The sequence below is a fragment of the Vanellus vanellus genome (assembly GCF_965231255.1).
Source record: "Vanellus vanellus genome assembly, chromosome: 1".
NCBI lineage: Eukaryota > Metazoa > Chordata > Aves > Charadriiformes > Charadriidae > Vanellus > Vanellus vanellus.
The window spans coordinates 1,110,039-1,130,905 of NC_138905.1; the positions used below are offsets into that span (position 1 = coordinate 1,110,039).

The following is a 20,867-nucleotide window of genomic DNA, read 5'->3' on the forward strand; positions in this document are numbered from 1 at the left end:
TGGGCTGGGGACGGGGCTGCAGCGCGGTGCTCGCCACTGCCGGGAAGAGATCATAGAATCGTGGAATGCTTTGGGTGGGAAGGGACCTTGAAGACCATCCAGTCCCCCCCCTGCCCCGGGCAGAGCCACCTCCCCCCAGCCCAGGTCGCTCCCAGCCCCGTCCAACCCGGCCTTGAACACCCCCAGGGATGGGGCAGCCACAGCTCCTCGGGGCACCCTGCCCCAGGGGCTCAGCGCCCGCACAGGGGAGAATTCCTTCCCCATATCTCCCCTAAATCTCCCCTCTGTCAGTGCCAAACCGTTCCCCCTCGTCCCACGGCTCCCCTCCCTGACCCAGAGCCCCCCCCCACCTCTCCCGGAGCCCCTTTAGGCACTGGAAGGGGCTCGGAGGTCTCCCCGGAGCCTTCTCTTCTCCAGGCTGACCCCCCCACCTCTCCCAGCCTGTCCTCCCAGCAGAGGGGCTCCAGCCCTCCCAGCAGCTCCGGGGCCCCCTCTGGCCCCGCTCCAGCAGGTCCATGTCCTTCTGATGTTGGTGGCCCCGAGCTGGAGGCAGCACTGCGGGGGGGTCCCCCCAGAGCAGAATCCCCCCCTCGACCCCCCCGAGCCCCTCTCGGCAGGGCTGCTCTCCACCCCTCCATCCCCAGCCTGTGCTGGGACCGGGGGCTGCCCCCCCCCGGGTGCAGGACCCTGCGCTTGGCCCGGTTGGACCCCGTGAGGGTCACAGGGACCCACTCCTCCCGCCTGTCCGGGTCCCTCTGGGTGCCATCCCGTCCCTCCGGCGTGTCCCTCCGCTTGGTGTCATCCACAGAGCTGCACCGCGTCGCCCCCATCACATCCCCACAGTGTCCCCATCCGTCCGTCTGTCCCCGCTGCCGGGGGTGCCCTCCCTGCCCCCCATCCCTCCTGCCTGAGCATCCTTTCCCCTCCCGCAGCCCCATTTTGGGGAGGGTCCAAGGGGACCATAGGGTCGACCCCCAGCCTTGGCATCACATCCGGCTTTTCCCGGCCCCCACGGTGAGCAGGAGACCTGTGTGCCCTCCTGCGCGGTTGGAGGTGGCATCACCACACCGGGGAGAGGGCGCTTTGGCGGGGGGAGGCAGCGAGAAAGGCACGAGGCGACCCGGAGCATCCTCCCGGCAGCGCGGCTCTCTTCCAGCCTAATGCCCAAAGCCCCAAATAAAAGCCCTCACAGTGACATTGGGGACCGGGTGGACATCGCTGTCCCCCTGTGCCGGGCTGCCGGGGTGCAGGAATCGCCGGTCTCCGCTGGTTATTCCACGGCACCGACAGGCACAGCTCCTGGGGAAGAGCTGCTTCGTGTCGTGCGAATCCCGGTGGACTTTTCGGGTCATTCTCCAGCACGTTCGAACACCACCGCCTCCTCCTCCGGCTGCGGACGGCAGCCGGCTCGCCGGGCTGGTCTTCAGCACCGCGCTCTTCCTCACCGCCTCCACCACCGGCGCAGCCCCGGGGAGTTGGGGGGGTTCCTCCATCACCCACTTTTGGGTCGGAGCGGGGGACCCGCGGTGGGCTCCTTCTTGCCTTTTTGTCCCTTAAGCCAATCAAACGCTGACTGTAGAGCGATTACCGCTAATTAGTAGCCTTCAGCAGCGGCTCCCGTTTTAGATTTGCATATGTTAGACCTGAGCGGTTAACGGCGGGTAAATGCGGTTTCCCTTTGCGTGCAGAGTGCACTTACACGTGTTGTATTAACTTCTTGACTGCACATCTGCTGAAAAACCCCTCCCCGGGCGTGTGTTGTGCAGGGAACGCACGTGGCGGCGAGCGCGCCGGCACCGCGCACGGCGGGGAGCGAGGCAGCGGGATTTCCACAGCCGGGGGGTGGGGTCTTTGCCTGCCAGCCCTGCCCCAATTTGGGTGCTGAAGCACCGCCGTGGCCGGTGCCGGTGCCCTTTGCCGTGCCAAAGCTGGTGGGCGGCAGCTCTGGGGCACTCGGGGCACCGCTGACACCCGCGGCGGCTCCAGGTTGCCGACTGGGGGCCACGGGCCGGCTCCACGCAGCCGGCGGCTTCGGGTCGCCGACGTGGGTGACCGAGCAGCCGCCCGCAGCACCGGCACCGGTTCAGATGGGGATGCGCGCAACCACCGGCCCCCTCGCTCTCGCCGTTCCGCGAGCTGCCGGTGCTGCCAGCGCCGCCGAGACCTGCCGGAGCTGCAGCAGGGCCGCGCGGTTCCTGCTCCCTCCGCCGCTGGTGCTCGTGCGGCGGTTCCTCCGTCCCCAGAGGGACGCGGAGATTTGCCTCTTCCGCCGCTGCCATCTCGCCGCCCGCTCTGGAAGCAGCTCCATCTCCTCTGCCGGTGCCTTCCCCCTCCCGCCACAGCTCCGGAGACTTTCAGCCGCCTCCGCTCACCGCCTCCCCCGGCCGAGCCCCTTCCCTCCCCGCGCCGCTGCCTTTCCGTGGCCGGCGGGTTGCGTTTAGCTAAATAAAAGTTATTAAGCCCCACTCCAGCCGCCGCCGTGGAGCAGCTCCTGCCGCCATCCCTGCCCGGCAGAGCCGGCTCCAGGTCCTGCGTGGGTGCCGCACCGGTCCCTTGCAGAGACGGCGATGCTCGCGGCTGGGGATGCACGCACTGCTCTGCGCTGGGGGACCCCGACGACCCCCACCAGCCCCGGCCTCCTGAGCTGCTGGGCAGCTCGTTAAGTTTTTATTAACGAGCGGGCCTGGATTTCTGCGCAGTGACTTGCTGCTGGGAAGGGAGCGGGCGGCGTGCGGAAGGGGCTTTCCCAGGAAAGGGGAGGCATGGGCTGCTCCGTTACAGAGGGGAGGGGTGGGGCAGGATCTGGCCTGCCTGCTCCTGCCTGCTCCTGCCTGCTCCTGCCTGCACCCAGGCAGCCGCCCCCATGCTGGAGGGGATGTGGGTGCAGGCATGGGGTGCACGGTCAATCCCAAGCTGGGAGAAGTCAGATCCCTGCTCGCATCCTGCATCCCTGTGCGCATCCCGCATCCCTGCCCACATCCTGCATCCCTCCCTGCACCCAGCATCCCTGCCCGCATCGGCATCCCTGCCTCCATCCTGCATCCCTGCTCTCATCCTGCATCCCTCCCTGCACCCAGCATCCCTGCCCGCATCGGCATCCCTGCCTTCGTCCTGCATCCCTGCTCTCATCCTGCATCCCTCCCTGCACCCAGCATCCCTGCCCGCATCGGCATCCCTGCCTTCGTCCTGCATCCCTGCTCTCATCCTGCATCCCTCCCTGCACCCAGCATCCCTGCCCGCATCGGCATCCCTGCCTTCGTCCTGCATCCCTGCTCTCATCCTGCATCCCTCCCTGCACCCAGCATCCCTGCCCGCATCGGCATCCCTGCCTTCGTCCTGCATCCCTGCTCGCATCTTGCATCCCTGCGCACATCCTGCATCCCTCCCCGCATCAGCATCCCTCCCCTCATCCTGCATCCCTGCCTGCATCCCGCATCCCTGCCCACAACCTGCATCCCTCCCTGCGTCCAGCATCCCTGCCCACAACAGCATCCCTGCCTCCGTCCTGCATCCCTGCTCTCATCCTGCATCCCTGACTGCATCCTGCATCCCTGCTCTCATCCTGCATCCCTGACTGCATCCTGCATCCCTGCCTGCATCCTGCATCCCTGTATGCATCCCGCATCCCTGTATGCATCCCGCATCCCTGCCCACATCCTGCATCCCTCCCCGTACCCAGCATCCCTGCCTGCATCGGTGTCCTTGCACTCATCCTGCATCCCCGCTCTCATCCTGCATCCCTGCCCACATCCTGCATCCCTACCTGCATCCTGCACTCCTGCCCACATCCTGCATCCCTGCCCACATCCTGCATCCCTGACCGCATCCTGCATCCCTCCCTGCGTCCAGCATCCCTGCCCGCAACAGCATCCCTGCCTCCGTCCTGCATCCCTGCTCTCATCCTGCATCCCTGCCTGCATCCTGCATCCCTGTATGCATCCCGTATCCCTGCCCACATCCTGCATCCCTCCCCGTACCCGGCATCCCTGCCTGCATCGGTGTCCTTGCACTCATCCTGCATCCCCGCTCTCATCCTGCATCCCTTCTTGCATCCTGCATCCCCGCTCTCATCCTGCATCCCTACCCGCATCCTGCATCCCTACCTGCATCCTGCACTCCTGCCCACATCCTGCATCCCTGACCGCATCCTGCGTCCCTACCTGCATCCTGCACTCCTGCCCACATCCTGCATCCCTGACCGCATCCTGCGTCCCTACCTGCATCCTGCACTCCTGCCCACATCCTGCATCCCTGACCGCATCCTGCATCCCTACCTGCATCCTGCACTCCTGCCCACATCCTGCATCCCTGACCGCATCCTGCATCCCTACCTGCATCCTGCACTCCTGCCCACATCCTGCATCCCTGACCGCATCCTGCACTCCTGCCCACATCCTGCATCCCTGACCGCATCCTGCGTCCCTCCCTGACCAGCACGGGGGCAGATGAGGCCGATCCGGGCGCTGATCCCGCAGCAAGGAGCACCCGCTGTCCCCACCGTGAGGGACATCGTGGTGCCGGCAGGTCCCCGCACATGGAGTGGGGCGGTCGGTGCCCCCGGTGCACCGCCCCAACCTACCCTGACACCCCCCCCCCCCATTTTCTCCCCCCCCCCAGGACACCCAGAAGGCGAAGCAGTTCCTGCCCTTCCTGCAGCGTGCCGGCCGCTCCGAGGCCGTGGTGGAGTACGTCTTCAGCGGCTCCCGGCTGAAGCTCTTCATGCCAAAGGAGACCTGTCTCATCACCTTCCTGCTGGCAGGTGAGCCCCCGCCCGGGCTCGGCGTGATGTGGGGGGGGGTCCTCACCCCCCCTTGGCTGCACCGTCCTCCCTCACCCCCCCGGGGGAAAGTAATGCCGGTGCCGCCAACGGGTCGACCTGGAGGGGGGTGTTAATTGAGCTGGAGAGCACTAATTGGAGATGACCGGAGGGTTCGGGTGCTGCCGGGGGCTGTTCATGCCGCTCCTGCCTGGATGACCCCCCCAAGTGGGGTTTGCTTCCCCCCCCCCAAGCTGTGCCCCTCACCTGGGGGGGCTTTGGGTGCCCCCCGCACCTTTGGGCGCCCTGCGGCACGGCGGCTCGCCCCCTCTTCCCTCCGCTGCCCCCCTCCAGGCAGGGTGCTCACCATGGGGGGGGCTCCGAGGGGCAGTGATGGGGGGGGGGGGTGAACCCCAGGGGCATCACGCACCCCCCAGGGACGTATGGGGACGGGGACAAGCGGGTCTGATGGAGGTGCCGGCGGAGGCACCGGGTGCGTCACGCCGGGGGTTTGCCCTGCATGTACACGGTGGCGGTTTCAGTAGGTCCTACAAAAACGGACCAAATCCCCCCCCCCCCCCGCCCCCCGCAACGAAACCAGACCCACTCGCGGTGCGTATTTCAGCCGAGGCCGTGGGGCTTTGAAGGTGCCACCGTCGGGGCTGGCGGCGGGACGGGCAGAGGGACGCGGGGTGTCACCGGGCAGCGCGCCGGGACGGGGAAAGCCCCGTCGCCGCCGGTGAGAGCGTTGGCTCGCCGAAACCTCCGCCGGCGCTGCCGCGTCCCTCCGTGGGAGAGGATGTGGGGCGGCTCATCTCCCGCTCCCGTTTCTATGGCAATAACTGTGTATAAAGGATGACCCTGAACGCCGATCGTTCACAACTCGGTTATGAAAAATTCAATAAGCACATAAATAGATCTTATACGGGGATAAAAACACCGAGGTTTCCGTAAGCAGCAGCTCTTGCCACTCCCGCCGAAGGAATATTTATCCTTGGGGGGGGCCGGGGGACGCGTGGGGGGCCGGGATGGAGTTTTTGTCTGCGCCTTTGTTCCTGGAGCCGGGGAGCGGCGCGTGCGCTGGCAAAGCCGGCGTGCGGCACGCAAGCAGCTACTCGCCCCGGCCCTGTCCTTCGTGGCCCCCGGGGCCACCGTGACCTGGGCTGGGGAGCACCGAGGGCGTCGGGGAGTGGGAAGGACCATGGAATCGTGGAATCCCAGGTGGGATCATCCGGTCCAACGTTTCTCGGCAAGGCACGGTGTGGACAAGACGGCGCAGCCCCCTGCCCAGCGGGACCTTAAAAGCGTCCAACGATGGGGAATCCACCACTTCCCCGGGGACATTATTCCAACGGTTGGTTGTTCTCAGCGTGAAACATTTTCCTCTTGTGTCCCATCGGAATCTCCCCAGGAGTAACCGGTACCCATCACCCCGCGTCTTTTCCACGCGCCTCCTTGTGAAAAGGGAGTCTCCGTCTCCTTCGTCGCCTTTAAATTCTGGAACGTGCTGATAACATCTCCCCAAACCTTCTTTTCCCGAGGCCGAACAACCGCCGTTCTCTCAGCCTCCCCTCATGGCAGGCGGCCCCGGCCTTGCAGCATCTCGGTGGCCCTTCTCTGGACCCTCTCCAGCCTGGCCACAGCTTTTGTGTGTAGTGGGGACCAAAACTGAGCACAGTATTCCAGGTGTGGCCAGACCAGCGCCGAGCAGAGCGGGATAACGATTCTTTCTCTCCGCTGGCGATGCCCTCGGTGACGCAGCCCAGCGGCCCCGTTGGCTTTCACCGCCGCAGCAGCACCCCGCTCGCGCCTATCAAGCGCGTTGTCACCAGGACCCCGGGGCCCTTCCCACCGAGCTGCTCCCCGGCCGGGTAGAGCCCAACCGGTGCCGCGCTCCGGGAGTATGGTCTTTCCCAGGCGCGAGACCTCACGCTCCTCCCTGTTGAACTGCGTGAGGCTCTCGTTGGCGCATTCCTCCCGCCGGTCCCGCAGCTCTTCCCGCAGGGCGGCTCTCCCTTCCCAAGCGTCCACGTTCCCCCCCAGTTCGGTGTCATCGGCAAACGCCGTCAGGGCACCCTCCATCCCATCGCCCGGATCACGTATGAAGATACCAAGCGGTGCTGCGCCCCGTATCGATCCTTGGGGGACCCCACTTGGCACCGGTTGGCAGTTTGAGAAGGAGGTGGTGACCACCACCCTCGGGGGGCCAGTGGCCAAGCCGGTCCCCCCGCCACCGCCTGGACTCCTGCCTGTCCCATAACGCTTCGGTTTCTCTCCGGGGAGGCTGTGGGGATGCATGTTGGAAGCCTTGGAGGAATCCAGGCGGACCGTGCCTGGTCCCGGTGATGCTCCGGCAGCGCGGCACAAACCAAGGTGACCAGGAATGACGCCGCGGTTGTCCCCCCCCCTCTCCACCCGCTCACCCTGGCGAGCAAACCCCGTCCCCTCGCGCCCCAAAGCCCTTTCCCATCGATGCACCCAAAGGTGCTCCTCATGGTCTGTAGGACACGACCACCTGCCCAGGGACCCCCGGTCCCACCGCTGACCCCCACCATCACCCCGGAGTGACCCAACCTCCCCGGAGCGATGCTCTCTCCTGCGGACAGCCCGTCCCCGTGGCCGGATGGAGCAGGAGCATCCCCAGCCCCGCTCCTGCCGGTTGCTGCCGTGTGGGAAGCGTGTCCTAAACCTGTCCTTCTCCGCGTGCTTCGCGCGTATAAATAGTCGCACGGTCTTATTTATAATTAACCATTCTTAAAGTCAGCTGCAAAAGGCGGGGAGACGAGACTCCCTCTTGCCTGCCGCCGAGGCAGTAAAATTTTAAGGAGCGATAAAACTCCCACATGCTCGGGAGGAGGAATTCGGGTATATTTAAGTATTTCTGGTTAAAAAAAGGCTTCGGCCGTGTGTTTTCTGCGCGCCAATCCCGCCTCCCCCCCCCCCCCCCGCCCCCCGTTTCGGGTGGGATTTGCTCCGCTCCCCCCGTGACGGAGTGACCATTTCGTGGGGAGTGGGGACGGAGCAGCCGCGGTTCCCGGCGCTGGTGGCAGCAGCCCCCTGTGCCCCATCCTCTCCCTCGCCGGGGGGATGCCCGCGAGGCACCGGGTGCCGCGGGACCCTTCCCATGGCGGGATGAAGGGGGTCCCGCCGTCCCTCCCCGGGGAGCGGCCGTTAAATACACCCGTCCCCGTGGGTGACGGCGGTTCCCGGCCTCTCGCGGCGCGTCGGGGCGGCTCCGGCTCGGCCTTTCCGGGGTTGCCCGGAGCCGGTTGGGGGGTCCCTGGAGCGATTTGGGGACCCATGGGCTGAGCTCCACCGCCGCCTCCGCGCTGCCCCTCGTCAGGCGCCCCAATTAGCGGGGTGGGAATGAGGAGGGGGCGACGCGGCGCTGCCCGTGGGGCGGCGCTGGGGCCGCGCTCTGGGCAGAGGAGGTGGCGGGAGAGGGGTGCCCCGTCTCAGCCCCGGCCCGCGCACGTGGGGCTGCACCCCTCGGCAGCAGCCGCTGCACCTCCCGCGGGGGTCCTGCACCGCACAGGACCGGCCCGCAGCACGAAGGAGCATCCCGCATCGCACAGGACCATCCTGCATCACACAGGAGCATGCTGCGCTGCACTGCACAGGATCATCCTGCATCACACAGGACCATTCCATGTTGTACAGGACCATCCTGCAGCACACAGGACCATCCTGCATCGCACAGGAGCATCCTGAGTTGCGTAGGACCATCTTGCATCGTGCAGGATCACTCTGTGTTGCACAGGATCGTGCTGCATCACACAGGACCATTCCATGTTGTACCAGATCATCCCGCATCGCACAGGAGCATGCTGCAGCATACAGGAGCATCCCGCATCGCACAGGACCATCCTGCATCGCACAGGAGCATCCTGAGTTGCGTAGGACCATCTTGCGCAGGATCACTCTGTGTTGCACAGGATCGTGCTGCATCGCACAGGAGCATGCTGCACTGCACAGGATCATCCTGCATCACACAGGACCGTTCCATGTTGTACCGGATCATCCCGCATCGCACAGGAGCATGCTGCAGCACACAGGACCATCCTGCATCGCACAGGACCATCCTGCATCGCACAGGAGCATCCTGAGTTGCGTAGGACCATCTTGCGCAGGATCACTCTGTGTTGCACAGGATCGTGCTGCATCGCACAGGAGCATCCTGCACTGCACAGGATCATCCTGCATCACACAGGACCGTTCCATGTTGTACCGGATCATCCCGCATCGCACAGGAGCATGCTGCAGCACACAGGACCATCCTGCATCGCACAGGACCATCCTGCATCGCACAGGAGCATCCTGAGTTGCGTAGGACCATCTTGCGCAGGATCACTCTGTGTTGCACAGGATCGTGCTGCATCGCACAGGAGCATCCTGCACTGCACAGGATCATCCTGCATCACACAGGACCGTTCCATGTTGTACCGGATCATCCCGCATCGCACAGGAGCATGCTGCAGCACACAGGACCATCCTGCATCGCACAGGACCATCCTGCATCGCACAGGAGCATCCTGAGTTGCGTAGGACCATCTTGCGCAGGATCACTCTGTGTTGCACAGGATCGTGCTGCATCGCACAGGAGCATGCTGCACTGCACAGGATCATCCTGCATCACACAGGACCGTTCCATGTTGTACCGGATCATCCCGCATCGCACAGGAGCATGCTGCAGCACACAGGACCATCCTGCATCGCACAGGAGCATGCTGCATCGCACAGGAGCATCCTGAGTTGCGTAGGACCATCTTGCATCGTGCAGGATCACTCCATGTTGCACAGGATTGTGCTGCATCGCACAGGAGCATCCTGCACTGCACAGGATCATCTTGCATCACACAGGACCGTTCCATGTTGTACCGGATCATCCCACATCACACAGGATCATTCTGGATCACACAGGACCATCCTGCATCGCACAGGACCATCCTGCATCGCACAGGAGCATTCTGAGTTGCGTAGGACCATCTTGCATTGCGCAGGATCACTCCGTGTTGCACAGGATTGTGCTGCATCGCACAGGAGCATCCTGCATCACACAGGACCGTTCCATGTTGTAGAGGAGCATCCTGCATCGCACAGGACCATGCTGCGCTGCACTGCACAGGATCATCCTGCATCACACAGGACCATTCCATGTTGTACAGGACCATCCTGCATTACACAGGACCATCCTGCATCGCACAGGAGCATCCTGAGTTGCGTAGGACCATCTTGCATCGCGCAGGATCACTCCATGTTGCACAGGATCGTGCTGCATCGCACAGGATCGTTCCACGTTGTACAGGACCATCCTGCATCACACAGGACCATCCTGCATCACACAGGAGCATCCTGCATTGCACAGGACCATCCTGCATCACACAGGAGCATCCTGAGTTGCGTAGGACCATCTTGCATCGCGCAGGATCACTCCGTGTTGCACAGGATCGTGCTGCATCACACAGGACCGTTCCATGTTGTACAGGATCATTCTGGATCACACAGGACCATCCTGCATCGCACAGGAGCATCCTGCATCACACAGAATTGTTCTGTGTGGTACAGGATCATCCCACACTGCACAGGAGCATTCTGAGTTGCACAGGATTGTCCTGCGTCGTGCAGGAGCGTCCTGCATCGCACAGCAGCACCCTGCATCACACAGGACCATCCTGCATTGCACAGGACCATCCTGCATCGCACAGGAGCATTCCATGTTGTACAGGATCATCCTGCACTGCACGGGAGCATCCTGCATTACACAGGAGCATCCTGCATCTCACAGGACCATGCTGCATTGCATAGGAGCATTCTGTATCACACGGGATCGTTCCATGTTGTACAGGACCATCCTGCATCACAAAGGAGCATCCCATACTGCACAGGACCATCCTGCATCACAAAGGATCATCCTGCACCACACAGGATCATCCCATACTGCACAGGAGCATCCTGATTTGCACAGGATCGTCCTGCATCGCACGGGAGCATCCTGCATCACACAGGACCATTCTGCACTGCGCGGGAGCATCCTGCATCATGCAGGAGCACCCTTCACTGCACAGGAGCATCCTGAGTTGCACAGGATCATCCTGCATCACACAGGACCGTTCCATGTCGTACAGGATCATCCTGCATCGCACAGGAGCATCCCGTGCTGCACAGGATGGTGCTGCATCGCACAGAATCACCCTGCATCTCACAGATCATCCTGCGTTGCACCAGATCATCCTGCGTTGCGCAGGATTGTTCCACGTTGTACCGGATCATCCTGCGTCACACAGGAGCATCCTGAGTCGCACAGGACCGTCCCGCGTTGCCCAACACCGTCCCCTGTTCGTAGGATCCTCCTGCGTCGCCCAGGACGGTGCTGGTTTGCACGTCGCAGCGCGCCGGCGCGCCGAGCTGCGCTAACGGTGCTGCTGGAGGCGCCCCCGGGGGGTGCCGGGGCACAGCGCCCCACCGCCTGCCCCGTGCCCCCCGGCGCTGGGGGAGCACGCAGCTCCTGCGGGGAGACCGTGCCCCGCCGAGGCTCTCTAATCAAGCAGGGTGCATTAATTACAGGCTGGGGAGGCAGGCACCGCGCCAACGAGCCTGGGGGGTGACGCGCCCCTGCTGCCTGCCCCCGCTGCGCAGCCCGCACCTCTGCCCGCGTGGGGATTCCCGGGCTGCGGCTGCATCCCGGCCTGCGTCCCGGCGGCTGTGCCGGGAGACGGCGTGGCTGAGGCCGGCGAGCGCGGGGATAGCAGCCCCGTCCCCTCCTCGGCCCAGCGCGTGGGGGGGGTCCCCCCCAGTTGCTCCAGTTGGCGGCAAACCCTAAAGCAAGACCCCGGTCCTCAGGTGCCCCCCGGGCAGGCGTTTGCTGGGCACGGAGCCTTTGGGGTGTCCCTCAGCCCGGCAGGGCAGGGCAGGCAGGGATGGGCAGGGCAGGCAGGGATGGGCAGGCAGGGATGGGCAGGGCAGGCAGGGATGGACAGGGATGGGCAGGCAGGGCTGGGCAGGGCAGGCAGGGATGGGCAGGCAGGGATGGGCAGGGATGGGCAGGCAGGGATGGGCAGGGCAGGCAGGGCAGGGCAGGCAGGGATGGGCAGGGCAGGACAGTGCAGGCAGGGCAGGCAGAGAAGTAAAGGCAGCACAGGCAGGGCAGGCAGTGCAAGCAGGGCAGGCAGGGCTGTACAGGCAGTGCAGGCAGGGCCTTACAGGCAGTACAGGCAGGGCAGTGCAGGCAGGGCAGTACTGCGCAGGCAGGGCAGTACAGGCGGTACAGGCAGGGCAGTACAGGCAGGGCAGGCAGTGCAGGCAGGACAGTACAGGCAGGGCAGGCAGTACAGGCAGGGCTGTACAGGCAGTACAGGCAGGGCAGGCAGTGCAGGCAGGGCTGTACAGGCAGTACGGGCAGTACAGGCAGGGCAGGCAGGGCTGTACAGGCAGGGCAGGCAGTGCTGGCAGGGTTGTACAGGCAGTACGGGCAGTACAGGCAGGGCAGGCAGTGCAGGCAGGGCCTTACAGGCAGTACAGGCAGGGCAGTACAGGCAGGGCAGTACAGGCAGGGCAGGCAGTGCAGGCAGGGCTGTACAGGCAGGGCCGGCAGGGCAGTACAGGCAGGGCAGGCAGTGCAGGCAGGGCTGTACAGGCAGGGCCGGCAGGGCAGGCTGCCCGCCTCCCTCGCCCGGGTGAAAACCCGGCGGCATCGTGGCGGCGGGAGCCGTGTGAGGGGAGGGCGGGCATGGCGCCGCGTCGCCCGTCTCCCCGTGCCCGCCCTGCCCGCCACGTTGCCCCGCTCCCTTTCCCCGGGGCACGGGGGCGTCGATGGTGCTGCTAACCCCCAGCGACCCCCCAGCCCCTGCTGCCGCCCTGCCCCGCTGCCCTGCCACACCGCGCCGGGGTGGTCCGGGCAGACGGCGGTGCCCGCTGCGGCAGGGCCGGTGGGTGCCCGGCTGGGCAAAGCCCCTCGGCGGCAGGGCCGGCACGACGCGCACCGCCGCGGCGCACCACCGCGGACAGTCCCTTTTGGGGTCCCACCGGCATCCCCGGTCGCCCCCGTGGCTCTCCGGAAAGCTGGGGGGTGGGCTGCCCCGGCGCTCACCGGCGTGCCGTGCCCGCCACCGTGCCCACGGGAGCTGCCGGCGGAGGGGGCCGGGGGGGGGGGAAGGGGGGGTTGGCACCTCTCCCAGCCCGCGGCGCTGGAAAATTAAACTTTTTACCCTGAGTAAGGCAAAGTTGGTTATTGAAGCGGCTCTGCCGCTAATGAGCCCCGCGCAGCCCCCATCAATTATTCAGCGGAACAGCTAATGAAGGGGCGGGGGGTTGGGGGGGGGGGGCGGGGGGGGGCTCCGGGACTCCCCAGCCTGCGGTTATCGATAAGGGGGGAGCGGGGGGGTGGGGGGGGGGTGGCTGTGGGGCTGCACCAGGAGGGCAAAACGGGGGCGAGGGGAGAAGAGAAGGGGGGGGGGGTCCTGCAGGGGAGGGGGGACACCCCACGGGCACCGAGTTGGGCTTACGGGCAGAGCGGCTGGGTTGTGCGCCCCCCTCCAAGCATCGGCCCCCCCGGGGGGGGCACAGCCCCGCCACGGCAGAGCCTGTGCCTGGCTGAGCCCCGCGTGGGGGTCCCGCTCCGTGGGGTCCCTACTCCGTGGTCCTGGTCCACGGGGGTCACTGCTCCGTGGGGTCCCTGGTCCTTCTCTGGGGGGGTCTCTGCTCTGGGGGGGTTCCTGCTCTGTGATCCTGCTCCGTGGGGGTGACTGCTCGGTGGTCCTGCTCTGGGGGGTCACGGCTCCGTGGGGTCCCTGGTCCTTCTCTGGGGGGGTCGCTGCTGTGTGGGGGTCACTACTCTGTGGTCCTAATCCATGGGGGTCCCTGGTCCATGGGGGTCCCTGCTTCGTGGTCCTGTTCCATGGGGGTCACTGCTCGGTGGTCCTGCTGCGTGGGGGTCCCTGCTGCGTGGGGGTCCCTGCTGCGTGGGGGTCCCTGGTTCATGGGGGTCCCTACTCTGTGGCCCTGTTCCATGGGGGTGACTGCTCCGTGGTCCTGCTGCGTGGAGGTCCCTGTTCCATGGGGGTCACTGCTCGGTGGTCCTGGTCCCTGGTCCTGCTCTGTGGTTGTCCCTGGTCCATGGGGGTCACTGCTTGGTGGTCCTGCTCTGTGGGGTCACTGCTTCATGAGGGTCCTTGCTCTGTGGTCCTGCTCCGTGGAGGTCCCTGGTCCATGGGGGTCACTGTTCTGTGGGGGCCACTGTTCCATGGTCCTGTCCATGGGGTCCCTACTCTGTGGTCCTGGTCCATGGGGGACCCTGTCCCATGGGGGTCACTGTTGTGTGGTCCTGGTCCCTGGTCCTGCTCTGTTGGGTCACTGCTCCATGGGGTCACTGCTCAGTGGTCCTGGTCCATGGGGGTCCCTCCTCCACTGGGGTCCCTGCTCCGGGTCCCTGCTCCGGGGGGGTCCCTGGTCCTGCCCCGTGCCCCCCCTGGGGCCATCGTCCCCCAACGGAGCATCCCCCGACCCTCCATCCCACCTCCCAACCTCTGCTCCCTCCCGGCAGTGAGTTTTTGGGGGCGACCTCTTGGCTCCCCCCTCTCCCCATCCGGCATTAGCGCCGAAACAGCACCCATGTCCTGGCGGGGGGGGGCGGCGAGGGCCCTCCCCCCCCCCTCCCAGCCCCCCCCAGCTCAGTGCCCACCCTGGGGCAGTCCTGGGGCGGGGGGGTCCCAGTTTGGGGGTGTCAGTGTGGAGGAAGCCCTTGGGGGGGGGGGAGAAGCACCTTCCTCCCCCCACAGCATCTCTCCTCATCAGCGCGCTTCGTCCTCCTGCGCTCACTCGGGTTTGGGGGGGGGTGGGTGGTGGATGGGGGTCTGCCATGGGGGGGGGGGATCCTGTGCTGCACCCTGTGGGGAGGTTTCTCCTCAGCTAATTAATTGCTGAAGTAATTGCCTCATATCAAATAATGCAAATAATGCAAATAGTGCAAATAGTGCAAATAGTGCAAATAATGCGGATGCCGGGAGGCGGGTGGGGCCGCGGCGCGGTGAGCTGGTGGCTGGCGGCGGCGGGACCGGTGGGGGCTTTGGGGCCGGGGGAGGTTTTTACCCCCTGTCCGTACACACGCACCCTCTTTTATAATTTTTTTTTTCCTATATTTGTGAGTTTTTTTGTTTTCCAGCCGGTTCCGCTGGCGGGTGCCGGCACGGAGCGGAGCAGCACTGCGGCGCGATGCTCGGCCGGCGCTCCCCAAACCCCTCCTCTGCCCGCTGCGCGCGGTGCCGTCACCCATCCCTCAGAGCCAGAAATATGATAAATATCTGTATTTTATCAATGCCTGCATTTTTTTTTTTTTTTCCTTTTTTTTTTTCATACATCAAATGCAAATGAGCATCATAAAGCGAAGACAGGTCCCCTGTAAATGTGACTTCAGGGATGCTCTCGGGGGAGCCTCATCCCGCCTTCCCAGCTAAAATATATACGTTTGAGCGCTATAAATATGTGCAAATAGAGAGGCGCTAATTTAATCCCGCGTTCTGCTTTCCCGGCGAGACTCGGCAGCCTGACGCCTTCGCGGCGCGCGCGGGGGCCGGCGGCAGCGGGATGCGACCCCCGGGGGGAGAAAAAAAAAGGAGGGGGGGACCAGGAGGGATGAGCGGCCGCAGCGGTGCCAGGAGGAGCCAAATGGGGCATCTCTGCTTTTTTTTTGGGGGGGGGGAATGAGGTTTCTGCCTCTGTTGCTGCAGGGCACAGCTGCAGTCGTGTCCCCCCCCCAGGTTGTGGCCACACCAGTCCGTGCCCCCCACCCCACCTTGGACCAGCGACCTCCCGCAGCCCTTTCCAGCCTGCGATACCCTAAAACGCCTCCGCTTTTGGCAAATGATGTATTTTTAATGGGATTTTGGGGGGTTTGCCTCATTTTTTTCACGTGGGGGCGCGGCCCGGGGATGGGGGGGGGGCGCTGCTGGGGCAGTGTCGGGATGTGGTGACCCCAAATACTGCGGATACGGTGTCAGGATGTGGTGACCCCAAATGCTGCGATGCGGTGACACCAGATGCTGCAGGTGCACGCTGTTGGGACACGGTGACCCCAAAAGCTGCAGCGTTGGGGATGTGGTGACCCCAAAGGCTGCAGATGTGCAGTTGTCAGGATATATTGACCCCAAATACTGCGGATACAGCATCGGGTCGTGGTGACCCCAAATGCTGCCATGTGGTGACACCAGATGCTGAGATGCGGTGACACCAGACGCTGCAGGCGCATGCTGTCAGGACAGAGTGACCCCAAAAGCTGCAGCGTTGGGGATGTGGTGACCCCAAGTGCTGCAGATGTGCAGTGTCAGGATATATTGACCCCAAATACTGCGGATATGGTGTCAGGATGTGGTGATCCCAAATGCTGCCATGTGGTGACACCAGATGCTGCAGGTGCGCAGTGTTGGGACGTGGCGACCCCAAAAACTGCGGCATTTGGGAAGTGCTGAGCTCAAAGGCTGCAGATGCGCAGTGACCCCAAGTGCTGCAGATGTGGAGACGGCAGATGCTGCAGATGTGTGGGGTTGGGACACGGTGACCCCAAGTGCTGCAGATGTGCAGTGTCAGGATGTGTTGACCCCAAAAGCTGCAGATACAGCATCAGGTCGTGGTGACCCCAAATGCTGCCATGCGGTGACACCAGGCGCTGCAGGCACATGCTGTTGGGACATGGTGACCCCAAAAGCTGCAGCGTTGGGGATGTGGTGACCCCAAGTGCTGCAGATGTGCAGTGTAGGGACACGTTGACCCCAAATACTGCGGATACAGTGTCAGGTCGTGGTGACCCCAAACACTGTGATGCAGTGACACCAGACGCTGCAGGTGCACGCTGTTGGGACACGGTGACCCCAAATGCTGCACTGTCAGGATGTGGTGACCCCAAAGGCTGCAGATGTGCAGTGTTGGGATTTGGTGACACCAGATACTGCAGCTGCACGGTGTTGGGACACAGGGACCCCAAAAGCTGCCGCATTTGGGATGTGGTGACCCCAAAGGTTGCAGATGTGGTGACCGCAAGTGCTGCAGATGTGCAGTGTAGGGACACGTTGACCTCAAATACTGCGGATACAGCGTCAGGTCGTGGTGACCCGACATGCTGCGATGCGGTGACACCAGACGCTGCGCACCGCGTTGGGACACGGTGACCCCAAACCAAGTGCTGCAGATGTGCAGTGTCAGGATGTGGTGACCCGAAATACTGCAGATACGGTGTCAGGTCGTGGTGACCCCAAAAGCCGAGATGTGGTGACAGCAGAGGCTGCAGGCGCGCGCTGCCGGGACGGGGTGGCGGTGCCGGGCAGGGGGTCCCCGGGCAGCCCCCCGCTCTGGCTGCCTTAGCGGGCACCGGCACGGTTCGGCAGCACGCGGCCACCTCCCGCCTCCCCGCTGCCGTCTGCTTCCCTCTTCCCGACAGCCTCGATTTTGGTCGGGATTAGTGGTAAAAATACGCCGCGCTCCCACACGGGCTCTGCGGCAGCAGCCGAGTTGCCATCACGACTCGGATGCCGGCCACGCGCCCGCCGGCACCGGGGAAAGGAGGGGACGGCAGCGCCAACTCCCCAGTGTCACCGCCGGCCCCGGTTCGGCTGCCCTGGGGACCGGCACCATCGTCCTGCCCGGTGCCACCGGTGCCAAGGGCAGGATCCGGCTGGAAGCCCTTCGGTGGCTTGCCCGGGGTCCTGTGCCGCGGCAGCGCCGCGAATCCTGCCCGCTGCCGGGATCTAGCGCGGGTCCTCAGCGTTCGGGTCTCGCTCCGGCGCGGTGCCCGCAGTTACCGGGTGGCGTCGTTGCGGTGACTGATGGTGCGGTGGTTTCTCCCAAAGTCCATAAATCCTCCCGGAGATCCATCGCCGGCACTCGGCACCGGCACGAGCACTGCCGGGTGGGCGAACCTTGCGCGGGGCCGTCCCTGCTCCCCCCGCTCACCGCGCCGGTCGCGGTTATGGCACAGCAAGGAGAGGGGGAAAAGCTGGTGAGGGCCCAGAAGTGAGGGGTGGAAAGTCCCCGCTCCAGCGGCGATGGGGCATCAACGGTAAATCAGGGAAAATTCCGCCCCTCCCCCCCCCTCCCCCCCGGAAAAATTGGGGAGAGGTTTTTTCCTGAGCTCCCGGAGGGCGGGGGGGAAGGGGGGCGATGCCGGCGCCGTGCGGTGCGGTGATCGCCCCCGGCTCCCGCAGGGAAGCCGGCAGGATTAGATGTTTATTAGCGCCTTCGTGCCGGGGAGTTTCTCCGCGGACAATCAGTCCTCTCATCCCGTATCGATTTGTACAATGATATATATCAAATGATATCTACGTATAATTTCTTATATATGTAATATATTACATATTTGCTTCGGTATTGCGGGGCGGCGATCGGCCCCGCTCCCGCGTCCCCTCGGCCCAGCCGGGACCAGCCACATCCCGCTGCAGCGTGCCGGGGCCCGATCCGGCGGCCTGCCCTGCCTGCGGGGGGGGGGGGGGCACCTCCGGGATACTCCGGGAAGGCCCGGGATGCTGCTGGATACCCTAAGAAGCTGTGGGATGTCCCGGGATGCTGTGGGATGCCACAGGATGCTGTGGGATACTCTAGGAAACTGTGGGATGTCCCGGGATGCTGTGGGATACTCTAGGAAACTGTGGGATATCCCGGGATGCTTTGGGATGCCACGGGATGCTGTGGGATACTCTAGGAAACTGCAGGATGCCCTGGGATGCCCCAGGATGCTGCGGGATGCCCCAGGAAGCTGTGGGATGTCCCGGGATGCTGTGGGATACCCCAGGATGTTGTGGGATACTCTAGGAAACTGTGGGATATCCCGGGATGCTTTGGGATGCCACGGGATGCTGTGGGATACTCTAGGAAACTGTGGGATGTCCCGGGATGCTGTGGGATGCCTCAGGATGCTGTGGGATACTCTAGGAAACTGCAGGATGCTCTGGGATGCCCCAGGATGCTGCGGGATGCCCCAGGAAGCTGTGGGATGTCCCGGGATGCTGTGGGATACTCTAGGAAACTGTGGGATATCGCGGGATGCTTTGGGATGCCACGGGATGCTGTGGGATACTCTAGGAAACTGTGGGATGCCCTGGGATGCTGTGGGATGACCCGGGATGCTGTGGGATACCCCGGGAGGCTGTGGGATACTCTAGGAAACTGTGGGATATCCCAGGATGCTTTGGGATGCCACGGGATGCTGTGGGATACTCTAGGAAACTGTGGGATGCCCTGGGATGCTGCTGGATACCCCGGGATGCTGCAGGATGCCCCAGGATACTGTGGGATGCCTTGGGATGCTGCAGGATGCCCTAGGAAGTTGCAGGATGTCCCGGGATGGTGTGGGATGCCCTGGGATGCTGTGGAATGACTCAGGGTGCTCTGGGATGCCCTGGAATCCTCCAGGATGCTCCAGAATGCTGCGGGATAGCCTAGGAAGCTGCAGGATGCCCTGGGATGCTGCTGGATGTTCTGGGATGCTGCAGGATGCCCCAGGATGCTGCGGGATACCCTAGGAAGCTGCAGGATGCTCTGGGATGCTGCTGGATGCTGTGGGATGTACTGGGATGCTGCGGGATATCCTAGGAAACTGCAGGATGCCCCAGGATGCTGTAGGATGCCCTGGGATGCTGCGGGATACCCTAGGAAGCTGCAGGATGTCCCGGGATGCTGCGGGATACCCCAGGATGCTGCGGGATACCCCGGGATGCTGCAGGATGCCCTGGGATACTGCAGGTTGTCCCGGGATGCTGCAGGATTCTTTGGGATGCTGCGGGATACTGCGGGATGCCCAGAGAATGCTGCGGGATGCTTTTCCCCAGCCCTCCGCCTCCATCCCTGCCAGGATGGGGCCGGGGTCGGAGCGCCCTGCGCAGCCCCGGCAGCCGCCTCCATGCCCTCGCGCCGCCGGCGCCGGGTCTCGCTGCTGGGCAGAAGCGTTTAGCAGAAGTGATTTGTAGCGGAGTTCTGTGGAGACCCCGGGGGAGAGCGGCGGCAGCCGCACGCTGCAGCATTTTAAACCACATCCCTCATCTGTGCAGATTAATACATTACGCCTTCCCGGGAAGAGCAGCAGAGCTGCGGTTTTCGGGTTTAGTTATTTAATTTTTTTTTTTCCCGAGCGCTGGGTAACTTTGCCGGGCTCACGTAGCCGCCGGGGAGCGCCGAGCGGCCCCCTCCACCTCACCGCACGGCAGCCGGCGCGTTTCTGGGGCTGAAGCACGCGCATCCCCTCCTTTTTAGGTTTTCCTTTTCCAAAAGCAGGCTTCGCCCGTGTGGGTTTGGGAGGCGTCAGAGGCAGCGAGAGGATGCGAGGTGGCATCCGGAGCCGCGGCGCAGTCTGTCCAGGCTGGGAGTTATTTGCGTGCCGGGATCCCCCCCGGCGCCGCGGCAGCTCTTCACCGCCCTGTAAAAATGCTGCTCTTTGCGCTTTTTTTTGTTGTTGTTGTTATTTTATTTAAGGGATCGGACACTTCCTCAGCTATTTCTTCAAATCATTTTCTTTAGGAAAAAAAAAAAAAAAACAAAATTGCTGTCATGGTGCATAAGCCCTCGCCGCCGCGGCTCCCTTCCCCCAGCCCCTGCTCGCTCCGCGGAGGAGGAGGAGGAGGAGGAAGGGAAGACACGCTCTTGGCAGCTCTGGCTCCTCATTTCCCCCTCCCAGCGCAGTGCTGGAGGATGCTCCGTGCCGGAGCAGCGCGTTTGTGCCGCGGCAGGGATGCGTGCCATGGCCTGGCAATGCCATACCGATGCCGTGCCGGAGCCGTGCCCGCCTGCTGCCGCCCGGTGCCAGTGTGCCGCGAGGAGGAGGAGGAGGAGGAGGAGGAGGAGGAAGATGAGTCTCTGCTCCTTCCTCCCGCTCACAACCAGGGTCCGTGCACGGTGCAGCCGGTGCCGGACGGCTTCTGAGGCCACCGCGGTGGGGGGTCTGGCAGCCACCGAAAACCCGTCCCCCCCTCCCCTGTCCGTCCCCCTTGGGTTTCCAAAAATCTTCCTTTCCTGACCCATTTTTTTTTCCAGGCAGAGGATGTCAGTGCCACCAAGGAGGGGGCACAGGCAGGGACGGGGGTGTCCCGTCACCCGGGGGGGACCCGGCGGGGTGGGCCGCCCCTCCTGTCCCGGCGGT

General features: G+C 64.1%; 1 protein-coding gene across 2 annotated transcripts in view; it reads left to right on the plus strand.

The window, feature by feature from the left end:
- Positions 1 to 20,867, plus strand: part of SND1 (staphylococcal nuclease and tudor domain containing 1) — a 161,364-nt gene that overhangs the window by 98,337 nt on the left and 42,160 nt on the right. For both annotated transcript variants that reach the window (XM_082484025.1, XM_082484026.1), the window contains exon 15: positions 4,618 to 4,759. In XM_082484025.1, the coding sequence (XP_082340151.1) occupies positions 4,618 to 4,759 (142 nt within the window). The remainder of the gene's footprint in view (positions 1 to 4,617; positions 4,760 to 20,867) is intronic.